Here is a 13146-nt window from a genome sequence, read left to right as displayed (position 1 = left end):
ACGTCCCATCCAACAGATTCAATGCCAGTTTTCAAAGCACCATGAACCACATGCAAACTACACGTTCCAGATTCAGTAATGTGAAAGTTTCATTGCTTGTGGTGGATCTGATGTGTTCTTGGAGACATTTGAAAAATTTCAAATTGACATTGGGACCATCCATAGACACCTGTATTATTTTGGAAGGTGACAGAGGAGCAATTCCATCCAAAAAATGCCTAAGCAAATGTTCAGCTGTGCTTCTATCAAGAAACACACTATTCAAGTATCTGGTAATAACCATTCATCCGAAAACCTGATTACTATGTACATTTGTCCTCGCTGAATTACTTTGTTCAATGCTTCATCAAAACATAATACAAAATTATCGCACAACTTCAGGCGATCTAGCATATTCTGCTGGAAGTATGGTGCTAGCACGTAAACAAGAACATACGCAACTTTATCTCCTCCTAAAGTAAATGCATTGGCAACTGCACTATCGGGAAACATCATTTTAAATACAGTACATACTTATGTAACTGCAAGAATTAAAAGACATTTTCTTGCACACAACCTGTAGACTCCAAGTAATCTCTGCTTTCATTGCATCTTCTTTTAAAACGTATTTGTTGAGATTTCTTTGAGGCACTACATTCTGTAGAATAGTGACCGTGTTTATCTGAAGCTGAGTGCATTGTGACGTGAAGACACTATTTGAGCAAGAAGAATCACTACTCTGTCCCTTGTCTAGGTTAACGTCTGAAATCGCTGTTGATCCATAACAACTTGCAGTATTACCTGGCATCTTTATGAAAAAAGAAGACAAAGAAGTCTGACTTGTTGCACCTCTAACCATTTTCAAATGGGTTGGTCCTTTCCCATGAAAAAACTAATGCTTACTTTCCCATATTGCTCAAGTTCAAAGTCTTTTTACACACGCTACAAAATGCTTCAGTATTATGCCCATCTACAGGATGCACCCATGCTGAAAAATCTGTAAACAGAGCTGGGTTCAGCCACAGCTGATTAAATACAGTTTTTTTGTCAGACATAATGAACTGTACCAGTCTTTACATAATCAATCTGGAACAAAACAAAGTAGGTGGATGGTTACACACAAAAGCTTACTACTCCACATGCAACAAACAGGTAGCCTTCTTTTCACAGGCAAGAGAGCCACAGCCACAACCCAAACAGTTCCGAAGTTTACCAAAGTGAAAGGTTAAGTTAGGTTCGGTTCTATTTTTATTTTCTAGGAGGTTAGGTTAGGTTCGCGTTATTTAAAATACTATATCACCGTAAAATATATAAATCCTTGGCAACACATACTACGCACCGCTGTGTTGGTTTGGTACCAGTGATTTTGGGCTTTGTTTTTGTTTAACTTGACGTAATTTTCGTGCTTTATTGACACGTTCTACAGATAATTTATTCACGTTTATGACTAATTTTCGCGATATTCATGCAATGGCGAGTGGTCGTGAAAGAAACGCTGTAACAGTTAAGCAAAAATGGAATATTTTGAGGTAGTTGACAACCACGTTGGATCACGTGTGGCCTTAGCCAAGGCATTGAGAATTTCTCGTGTCTACATTAATCACTATTGTTCATAATCGAACGTCCATCGAAAATGCCGCAGAACAATGTGGACCAATGGCAAAAAAAATTTATAAATATTGTGTTGTTTATGTTAGGCCTATAACATATTTTTACTTAAGTTTTAGGATTGCCATTAAATACTAAAGTTAATTGCAAACAAAAATAATATAGTTATTGTTGTAAAACTTTATTACATCAACCGTTGACTTGAAGAATAATTATAACTATCATCATGGAGTTTTTTTTTAGTAAAATTATACTTTCCCCTCAATTACACTTTCCTCCAAATTACACATTCTTCAGTTTTCCCTTTGAAAAGTGTAATTCAGGGGTTCCACTGTATTTTGAAACAAACTAGTAAGTGTGTTGGCAAAACACTATTAATGGCAAATACAGTGTAATACTTAATATATGTCAAAACTTAAGACATACAAGCTGAGTTAGTGAACTTCTTTACTACTTTCACATCTTCATTAACCACTGCATGCAGAAGACTGCAGTAACCTTCAAAAGATAAAGTGAGCGGAACAGAATTTATTGCAACTAGAGATGATGTATGTACATAGCTAATAGCCAGACCTATGACAGGGTGGCCACTCTTCTGGGATAATAAAATTCCTGGTTTTTTCCAGGTGTTTTCAAGGGGGTTTTTATCAATATTTGCATACAATTTGTATTTTTGTTACACAAAGCACACACAATATGATGTTTTATTGGCGTTAAACAATAGACAACTTAACTATAGGCTTAAAAATTCAATCAATGAACTTGCTTAAAACAAAACCTACCACCAACAAAAAAATTTATAATCTCACGTCACAAAAATTACTTGACACCAAACGCACGTGTTTTGCCCCTCTTGCGTGGCTGGCTAATGCTGTTCTTCCCATCCATCCATGCTACCGATATTAATTTTAACATTACACAAATTGCAAATAGCGTTTGTCCTGCATTTTGGATCTTTCTCCACCCATTCAAACTCTTCCGTATATTTGTCATTGTATGTGGTGACCGAACTCGTTGACATTTTGATAGTCTGCGCCAATTACATGTTAGATTAAAAAATTCAAAACAACGTCCCGCACAACTAAACTTTTAAAAAAACTCGAGAAAAGTATCAGTGATACCGTGACGCAACAACATGAGCGCAAAGTAAAAACAAATATACATACAAAACTAGTGCTACCAACATGCCGTGCGAGAAATTACAACCACCCTACAACATTTTCAGCCAAAATGCTGTTGCTTTTGAATACAGAAACATAATAAGTATGGAAGTCTGAATTGTGAAAGGTTTCTTACGTACTACAAAAGTTTTTAAATGCAATATGAACAAATTAACTTTCACAAAATATAGCTCACGAGCATACTGTCGTGCTTTGACGGGTGGTGAACGTGCTCATTTAACAGCCGTATGTTATTGCGATCGTTACTTCATAAAAAAAATTCCCGGCTCTAATAAAAATTCCTGGTTGATTCCAGGTATTCCTGGTTTTTTTTTTTAAGAAATTCTGGCTATTTCCCGTATTTCCCGATTTCCCGGTTGACTGGCCACCCTGTATGATGTTTTTTGATTAGATATATTTCTTTCAGTTATTATTCAAAAATTTACTTTCCACTACATTGCACTGACTTTATAGTTTATAGCTATCTCCCTGACTTTCCCTGACATTATTGCTATCTCACTGACTTTCCCTGACACCTTCATTTTTCCCCGACTTTCCCTGACATTCCAGATAGTAGGAACACTGTTACTTTATTGTTACTAAATTTATTTTAGATGGTTTATTTAATCATTAATTTTGGGATCTCGAACGGATCTCGAACTCAGCATGTGGCAGTAACAAATAAAAACGAACCTTTGACGGAGACTGAATATTGCGTGTAATAGTTAGCGGTAAAAAAAAAAAAATAAGCACACGTAAGAAGCTTATTCACTGTTTATAAACTGCTGAAAGTATGGCTACGAGACTGGTTTGCATCGGCACACAACAGTTGTGAAGCAAATAGCGAGGCTTCTCCATTAAATTCAATTTAGAGACTTTGCCCCCCAGTGTGGACTGTTGAGGGAAAACTGTATATTTTTTTGTATTTAATTTTTCAAAACAATGTGTAGGCATAGTTTGTGTAAGATATCTTGCATAAATAAATTTAGGAGTTCCCGTTTTGTTAATATATGGCTATCGTAACAGTAAAATGTTTATCAATATCTTTATTGTATTTATTTTAATTTTAAATTAAGTCTAAAAGCCTGGCAAGAAATTGTAATAAAGATCGCGTGAAGGATCAGGAAGTAATATTGTAAACTAGCTATCAGAGTATTTTTTTGTTGTAAATTGTTTAGAAATATTTTTATTAATTTTTCTATAAAGTTTAGTTTTACAAATACCCATTCCATGGTCAATTCTTATGACTCCAGTAAGAATCTTTGCGTTCGGAATTTGCAAGTACTAGGTCAGTAAAAAATAAAGTTGTTTAAAAGTTTCATAAATATTTTTGAAATGCTACTCCAAAATACTACCTTTAAATTTAACAATAAATGTTTTGTATTTTTAAATGCCCAGTAAGTTTAATTTCCTTTTTGCCTGCACCCGAAAGAGAGGGTTTATAGTGTTGCACATTTTAATTATATTTTTGATTGTAATTTTGGCTTAAAGAGATGCAAAACCCAAGAACATTCTAGAAAGGTTCAAAATAAAGAAAGACAGGTGTGACACTGTCGCCCGCAAGATATTTTTCACACCTTAAGTTAGTGCATTGTTGGAAAAACACAGCATGTGGATGCATGATTGCACAGCAATAGACAAACTTACGCTGTGCAATGCCTCACCAGCCAATCAGAGCAAGCCTTTTCAGTAATTTTCCCTATATGGTAAGGCACTGGATTCTACATGTTGTAACTGGTCGGTTGGCCCACGGGGTTGTATCCCTTTGTTTCTAGTTTTGTAGAAGTAAGGTAACTGTGTTGTGCAAGTTAGTTGTCGCTCGATCGTCGCTACATGCAGCTGCGTCGTCAGCAGCTTTTTTTTATCAATTGTTTTGGACGTTAAACTTGAAATTTGACTACAGGCGTTGGCATCGGTCCAGGGTGACCGTCGTCACCCATCCGGAAAACGTTTCCGCAGGAGAACGTACTGGTTATGTGAACTTAACCCACAGACTTGAATTTTTTTTTGTTAATCAAGAGACGTGCTGCATTGAATATGTGATTAATTGTCTGGAACTGTTAAGTTACAATTTTTTTTTGTTTTTGTTTTGAGGAATAATAATAATAATAAAAGACCACCTTGAACACTCACTTTTTAAATGCAACTACATAATACCTAAGGGAATAAATTTATCATCGATGTTGGCAAATGTAAGAACTTAAAAAACGAACGTCCAAATCATTGTATATAAACAAAATTTTCAATTGTTTAAAATGTCTTTGTTATTTTTATGGGTTGTGTTGCCGAGCCAACCTAGAATGTAGCATGTCTACATTATATCTTGTAAGTGAAAATAAGAGACTCTACAAAAATGTTAGATAAGTCATTATACAAAAATTCAATAATAAATTACAAATAAAATATGCAGATAAGTATTTTTTCATACACAAAAAATTAAACTATTATATAAAAAATGCATGCATATATATTAAAAAATAGTGCAAGCAAAATCTAAACGCCCTAGAAATAAACATTTTCAAAATATGCATTCCAAATTATGCCATTATCCATGTATCGGATGTCACTACTTTTTAGACCGGAAAGTAAAAAAATGTATCATAAAACATGGTTTTCACATACTACACACATCCATAAATTTACCCTGAAGGGATGGTTACTCAATTCCTACTAGGTTGTGAAGAATAATAGTTTAATGCTTACATTACAATACCTGTGTTACATACTGCTGCCACCAGTCATTGCTTACCTGTGATTGCGCATCTCTGTTTACAACTGTAGCCAAATATTGATAATTAAATGTATGCTAATTTTTCCATTTCATATATTGAAGTTTATCCCTGGATCCAGAAGGCATGATCCTGTGATACATGAATATTGCTGTTGTAATCCAGTACATCGAAAGATAGTGACGGCATAATCCTGTGGTACATGATGCTTGCTGTTTTAATTCAGTACCTATGTCAGAAGATCCTGCACGTAAAAAAAAATTGTCATATAATTAATTATGATCGTTAAGTTGAATAAAATTTTTTTTTCAATCTACAATCATAATTCTTTCTTATTTCACAATTTCTTTCATATGTAGAATCTTCTAACATACCGAAATAAAACAGTAAGAATCATGTACCACAGAATCGAGCCAAAAGGATCATGCCTTCAGGATCTTTAGATGAACTGAATTAAAACAGCAAGCATCATGTACCACAGGATCATGCCATCAGGATAAAGCCTAGGATCCAGGGATAAACTTGAATAAATGAAACACCAGCCACATCAAAACATAGAATATACGACAGCTGAAATCAAAGGATTCCCTGGAAAAACTACAAAATTCAATGTGTCAGCTACTTTAGTGCACAGAAAATTAACATTAACAATTAATTCTAATTTTTGGTTCCTATAAGACTCATTATTAAAAACACACCTACTAGGGTAAATATGTAGTTGAGCGGTATTTGCGAAAAAAATGTTAAAAATCCGAAAATACTTTTATTATATGCTCTTTAACTTCCTCTTTTCATTAAACCTGGCAGAGATAAGAAATTTCAAATACTTTAGGAGATATCACTGTTCTTATTTTGCAATACAAGACCTGTGCAATCATTCGACCGCTGAAATTTTTTTTTTGCCATGTGTTCGTGAATGCTTAATTAATTAAAATGGTCGATTAGGTCAGGTCAGTTACATTATAAATACTTTCAAACTAAGCAGACATTAAAAATAATGTGAATTAATTTTAATGGTTGTTTAGTTTTAAAGGATTTTTATAATGTAACTGACCTGACCAAACAAACCGGGACAAATGATGAACAGTAGGAACTCACGTAATTATTTTTTTACTTATTACTTGCGCAATAATATCCAAATAACAAATAATACATTAAAATTTGAAACATTAATAACTCACCTAAGATACGAGGCGGGTACAAATCCTTTGCCATTAGTAGAAAATGATGTAATCGTTCACCTGCGTCGCGAAAAAAAAAATTCATATCGTAAACATGAAACAATGGTGAATGCCGCATGAATGCACAGGTATTGTGATGAAAATTAAAAAATTCTATATCTCCTAAAGTATTTGGAATTTCTTATCTCCGCCGGGTTTAATGAAAAGAGGAAGTTAAACAGCATACCTATAATAAGAGTATTTTCGGATTTTAAACATGTTTTTTTTTCGCAAATACAGCCATCTACATATTTACCAACGAAAGTTCTTCAAAAAAAAAATTTAGAAAACCCACACGGATAAAAATGAATGTTTGTGATTGTGTGAATACACAGGTACTGAAATGTAAGCTGTAAAATGTTATTTTTCACAAACCAGTAGGAATTAAGAAACCTTCCTTTCAGGGTTTATTCAGTAACGTCACTAGTGTATGGAAAACATAATATTCCTATTTATCACAGGGAAACAATAAAGGCGGCGGCAGCATAAAAGCACAGGTGTTATCATGTAAGATATAAAATTTTAATTTTTTAACGAACTAGTAAGAATTACAAAACCATACCTTCGGAGTAAATTTAAGGTCGTGTGTAGTGTGTGAAAACCATGTTTTCCAATTTCTTTGTATTTCCGTTCTAAGAAGCCACAATGTCCGATAATTACTGCGTTCATATTCTTTGACTGGTATAGTGTTATATACTAGAATTATCCCCACCCAAAACCCCCATATTCCCAAGCTTGTGCTGTAAGACAGTAGGGGTGAAAATGAAATATGGTATCAGGATCTATACTACTACTGTGAATTTTAAAACAATGTTTTGCAGGATAGTCAGGGAATATTAACAGTAAAAACACAATTCTGGTAACATTTATTTTTTCTATAACGGTGACTACACCAAAAGCTTAGTGTGAATACGTGATTTTCAAACCGGTGTGGCAGATTTATGGCCTTACAAACATGATTAAAAATACTACATACCGTATTCAAGGCTACTTCAATTTAAAAGTATATATCAAGAAAAAGTGGTAGAGGGCAAATAATTATCTTTCTCATGTTCCCGTTCGATTATAAAGCATAAAAAAAAGTTATCCAACATTAATTTTAAAGTAAAGAATACCATAATAGCTCACAAGGGCTCGTCTAAATTCATCCAACAAAGGTACCACTGAACATCATGTTTTTGACCAAATAAATATAAGGATTGCAGTACTGGGACTGTCATAATAGACGTATCTTATAATGATAAACAGAATTGTTCAGAAGTAATTTCTTTAGGTTGTAGGATTGGCCATTATCCATGGTAGAAAGAAACATGGACGATGCGGTTAAACCGGCTGAATTGAAATCAATAAAAAAACTGTATTAACTGTCTTCCTATTCAACCTTACCGATGACCTGCTTTTGCTGGACAGCCTTAGGTTGTTCAGGCTGTTTCTCCGGGTCAGCCATGACTTTCCGGGTGGTGGTGTAAAGGTGTTAACACACGCCGAACCGATGTTCCGCCTTCCTTTCGCTTTGTTAATTTCCTTCTCAACATGGCGCTAAGCAGCTCAGAAAAAATATTGTAATGAAATACGCTGATTGGTTGAAAATATTACTCTTGTAGAGGAAGCACTTACATTGAAGCATTCCAAAGAAGTCAAAGGTAAATTTTTAATTCATTAAAATAGTTAGAAATATGTCTAAAGTATATTTTAATATATAGCTAAAGAAAAAGAAAAACAAATTACACAATATTGATGATAAAAATATATACATAAAGAACTCTTTAAAAACATTCAAAACGGAATAATCATTCCATTTCAATTCAATTTAAGAATACACTTCCAAATGGATTTCCATCGTGTGGCAAGGAATTCTTCCCTAAAACTACTCATTTATTTCCTATAGCTTCTGTAAGTCCTTTCCACTTCCCACAGCCAACATATCCCTTTCGAGCTCGCTAAACTCCCACCCTGTTCTCACCAGGAATTATTGCTTCTTCCTTTCTGTTCACTCCACTACCTTCGGATTTTCCATTTATGATCTTTCCTCTCTTAGAAAAAAATCTCACTGCAATCTTTCTCCCAGCTTCCTCAACCCCTCCGCCAATTGAGTAGGCCTATGAGTTGCTGCAACTGTTTGCGGGTACGTGGTGCGGTCTTGGACTCAATTAGGTCGAGTTGCGCTGGCAGGGTTCGGCATCCGTCCGCGCTCACAATGTGGCCCAGGTACTCTAGTTCCGTCGCGCCGACGTGACATTTGTGGGGCGCGCAGGTCAGCCCATGTCTGGCCAGCCGTTCGAGGACCATGGCAAGGTGCTGCGCATGTTCCTCCCACGTTCGCGACCAGACAATCACGTCGTCCAGGTAGGCCGCGGCAAACTTGCCCACGTACCCATCCAGGACACTGGTCTGGACGGTCGCGGGGGCGTCCATCAGCCCGAACGGCATGGCGCAGAACTGAAATCTGTGGCCATCGTGGGCGGTGAATGCTGTTTTGGGTCTGTCCTCCGGGCATACTGGGACTTGCCAATATCCCGACTTGAGGTCTAGTGAGGTGAAAACACGGGCGTCCCCCAGCCCTGCCAGAGCGTCCGTTATGTTGATGAGAGGTGGGGGTGCTGGTATGGTGACGGAAATGACGGGTTTGAAGTTAACACAAAACCTGAGCGAGCCATCCTTCTTTTTCGCCATCACCACTAGACAGTTGTAGGGCGACTCGCTCGGCTCAATTACCCCGTCACGTAGCATTTCTGCTATTTGTACCTGAATGGCCTCACGTTCTTTGGGTCCGAAACTGAAAGGTTTTACAAATTTAGGTTCATGAGGACGTGTAGGAATCATGTGCTGCGTCACCGTGGTGCGGCGTAACATGTCCGCGGCCGCGAACACCTGGGGGTGCTGTGCTAGGACCTCGTTGAACCGGTCCACGTGTTCCGCAGGTACCTCATTGCGCAACACCCCTACGGTGATGGCCGGCGCGGTCACGGGTGGCCTGTCCCCGCCGATGCTGTACATCGTTCTGCGACTCGCACGTCCCACGTGCACCTTAGCGTCTCTTACGTCGATGGACGTGTCCTCCTGGACGAGCCATGGGAGCCCCAGGAAGAGGTCGTCCCTCAACTCCCGTAGCACCAGAGCGGTGGTCTGACTGCTCATATCTCTTATGGTGATCGTTACCTGAGCGCGCTCAGACGTGAGCGCGCGGGTCCCACGAGTGGCCAGGAGGACGTTCTCCTCCCCCGGCTCCAGCTCCGCCTCAGGTACCAGGTGGGCGGCGATGTAGGAGTGGCTAGCCGCAGTGTCCACCAGGGCGTGGACAGATCGCCCGTTAACCAGGACCGGCACACGGATCAGGCCCCCCGTGTTGTCACCTGCTCGCCCCAGCCGGTTTGGTGTTGCCGTCCGCGTTGCCGGGTGCGCCGACGAGTCAGCACGGTGCGGCGGCGACCCGGGGCGGGGCGGCGGCACGTGGTGCGTGGCACCACTGCCTGACGTGACAGGTGGTGGTGGTGCGTGGTCGCGCCCCGCAGGTGGTGCCGGAGTCGCCGAGTGCGCTGACGAGTCAGCGTGGCGCGGCGGCGACCCGGGGCGGGGCGGCGACACGTGGTGCCTGGCACCACCGCCTGACGTGACAGGTGGCGGTGGTGCGTGGCCGCGCCCCGAAGGTGGTGCCGGAGTCGCCGAATGCACTGACGAGTCAGCGTGGCACGGCGGCGACCCGGGGCGGGGCGGCGTCACGTGGTGCGTAACACCACCGCCTGACATGACAGGTGGCGGTGGTGCGTGGTCGTGCCCTGCAGGTGGTGCCGGAGTCGCCGAGTGCGCTGACGAGTCAGCGTGGCGCGGCGGCGACCCGGGGCGGGGGGCGACACGTGGTGCGTGGCACCACCGCCTGACGTGACAGGTGGCGGTGGTGCGTGGCCGCGCCCCGAAGGTGGTGCCGGAGTCGCCGAATGCACTGACGAGTCAGCGTGGCGCGGCGGCGACCCGGGGTGGGGCGGCGTCACGTGGTGCGTAACACCACCGCCTGACGTGACAGGTGGCGGTGGTGCGTGGTCGCGCCCCGCAGGTGGTGCCGGAGTCACCGAGTGCACTGACGAGTCAGCGTGGTGCGGCGGCGACCCGGGGCGGGGCGGCGGCACGTGGTGCGTGGCACCCCCGCCTGTCGCAGCGGTGGACGAGTCGGTGCGGACGGGCCTGGTTTTCGGTGACCAGGCCGCGAGCTGGGGGCAGTAGCCCGCTGGTACGCTGCCCCCTACTTGGCGTTTCCCGCCGGCGAAGTCCCTGACCATTGAATTCTCTCCAGCACAGCGCGGGTAGGGCAATTTCCGTGCCAGTGATATACCACCCCTTGGCAGTATCTGCACCTAGGTGGCCGTGTTTGCTGCTCGTCTAGGGGTCGGTTCTGTTGCGCTGCTTGCTCGGGCTGGCGTGCGGCCGTCGGAGGGGCGCGGCCCCGCCTCTCGCCCGCCGGTGTAGCGTTCGAAGGTGCCGGGGTTCTGTAGGGCACTACCGCCAGTCGATCTTCCGGCGCTACGGGCTGTGGCCGCGCCGTCCCCTGTTGACCGGTCCTTGTCGTCAGTGCCTGTACGTCCCGCTCGATCTCTCTGGCCAGCTGCACGAAGTCCTCCAGGTCACGTCCGGTGGCCTTCCTCAGGTGGGGCCGCAGCTCCCGCCTCATCAGCTCGACCACTAGTCCTAGGGCCTCGCTCAAATAGCCCCCCGTGGCTAGGCGGCGATGGAGCCGCACCTTGGCCCTTATGAACGCCTCCACGTGTTTGTCGTCGCCTTGTGGGGTGCAAAACAGGGAGCGTCGGCACTGTGCTCGTGCCCGCGCGTCGTCGAATCGGCTTTCCAGCCGTGAAATGAAGTCGTCCCAGGCCATTTCGCCTTCCCCGACCATGGTCCACCAGTCCCGGGTGGCTCCTCTAAGCTGGTCACTCACCCGCTCTGTCCACTCATCGAGTGGAACGCCGTAACGGGCCAGACAGTCTTGGCAGGTGGGGCCGAATGCTCCTGGGTCTTCGTGTTCCTGCCCGGCGAACTCGGGAAGCCTAATCCCGGCGCCTGCGCGGGCTGGGCCGGCCATGACCGCTACTTGCGTCGGCGCGGTCGCTTTATATTCGCACTCCTGGCACATGAATAGTCCGTCCCGGAAAACTAGGAATTCTCGCGCGACTGTACATGTTTGGTGGCGCAGCGTGCCGCACTGGTAGCAAGTGGCTAACTCGTATGACTGTCCGCGGCACTGTGCGGCTCCGCACTCGCCCCCTCGAACGTCCGGTTTCTGCGGCTCCTGTTTCGCAGGTTGGTCACTCTAGTCCCCGGGACGTTCCGCGTCGTCTGTCCCCGTGGTGTGCTTTACCGCCCGCAAGCACGTCTCCCATGGGTCGCCCCCGTTCATGATGACGTGTGACACGCGTTCGCGGCAGACTGTCCGGTCGACGGATCAGGACGCCGATGACAGGGCGCGAGCAGGTAGGGAGGACCGCCTCCCCTCACCCCCGAGTCGGTGTCCCGTGCTCGCATGCCTCCTGTCCCGCGGAAGCCCGGTGATACGTGCGCGGCTGTGCACGGCTGTGTCTCGGTGACGTCACTCTGCGCCGTGCAGGTGTCCCGCGGTTGCGGCGCGCCGTTCCCGCGGTTCCGAGTCGTAACCGATCGCGGTGAGACGCCGTGTAACTGATCCCGGCCGTATCTCGCGGTGCCGGCGTTATCGCGTCGCGGCGAAACCGATCTTCTTGTCTCCCGTTACTATCTCGCCGCGCCGTCTCCCGTCGCTATCTCGCGGCGCCGTCTCCCGTGTCCTGGCACGCCGGCTTCCGCTGTCGCCCTGGCGTGAGACCGTCGCGTCGGAGTAGTGAAAATAAAATTAAAATTTTTTTTAAAATACAAATGTTTCTTATTGAATAGTCCCGAAATGATAAAATGTCACAAAAACTGAATGCCACTTGCCGGCCTTAAACTCACTCGTGTTGAATTAATTTTGATATACTTTATAAATTTTTAAAAACGTTCAAAAGTTCGTTTTTCGAAAGCCACACTAGTTGCGCGCCAAATGACGCCACTCCCGCTGCCTGTTTTAGCTTTTAATTAACTATTAGCATTGTAAAATATCTCAGGGGTTTTAACGGGGGTTCAGCCTCGTGGCTGCAGGCAGGGGCGCGTCTCGTTTCGAAAATTACCTGGGCTGTTCAGGCCACCCAGGACACCTTGTAAATGAATAGTAAACGAGTTACCGGACACTGCACTTTATTCAGTATTGATACACTCATTCGTTCCGATACTGGCCGCATCCGTTGTCGGACCGCTATGACACGCGTATCTCTATACGTGACGGTTTGCGCGACCAAGATGGATTGCAAAGTTATATCGACAAACTGAAACGGTGGGTTCACGTTCCTGCGAAAGGTTTAGTATGTAAATGAAACTGGTACTGCCCCAACTTAGGCGGGCTGGTAAATACGT

General features: G+C 43.6%; 2 protein-coding genes across 5 annotated transcripts in view; one reads left to right on the top strand and one right to left on the bottom strand.

Annotated features, from left to right (window-relative positions):
• Positions 1–8255, bottom strand: part of LOC134531762 (Y-box-binding protein 1) — a 68140-nt gene extending 59885 nt beyond the window's left edge. Inside the window, exon 1 of one of the 4 annotated variants that reach the window (XM_063367646.1) lies at positions 8083–8255. In XM_063367646.1, the coding sequence (XP_063223716.1) occupies positions 8083–8143 (61 nt within the window). In that variant the 5' untranslated portion in view covers positions 8144–8255. The remainder of the gene's footprint in view (positions 1–8082) is intronic. The other 3 variants (XM_063367650.1, XM_063367648.1, XM_063367647.1) reach the window with 3 other exon arrangements.
• Positions 1–13146, top strand: part of LOC134531760 (uncharacterized) — a 164788-nt gene that overhangs the window by 75117 nt on the left and 76525 nt on the right. The window lies entirely within an intron of this gene.

The sequence above is a fragment of the Bacillus rossius genome, chromosome 5, assembly GCF_032445375.1.
Source record: "Bacillus rossius redtenbacheri isolate Brsri chromosome 5, Brsri_v3, whole genome shotgun sequence".
In the NCBI taxonomy this organism is placed as follows: Eukaryota; Metazoa; Arthropoda; class Insecta; order Phasmatodea; family Bacillidae; genus Bacillus; species Bacillus rossius.
The sequence above is the reverse complement of the archived record's forward strand: the minus strand, read 5'-3'. Positions and strand labels throughout refer to the sequence as shown.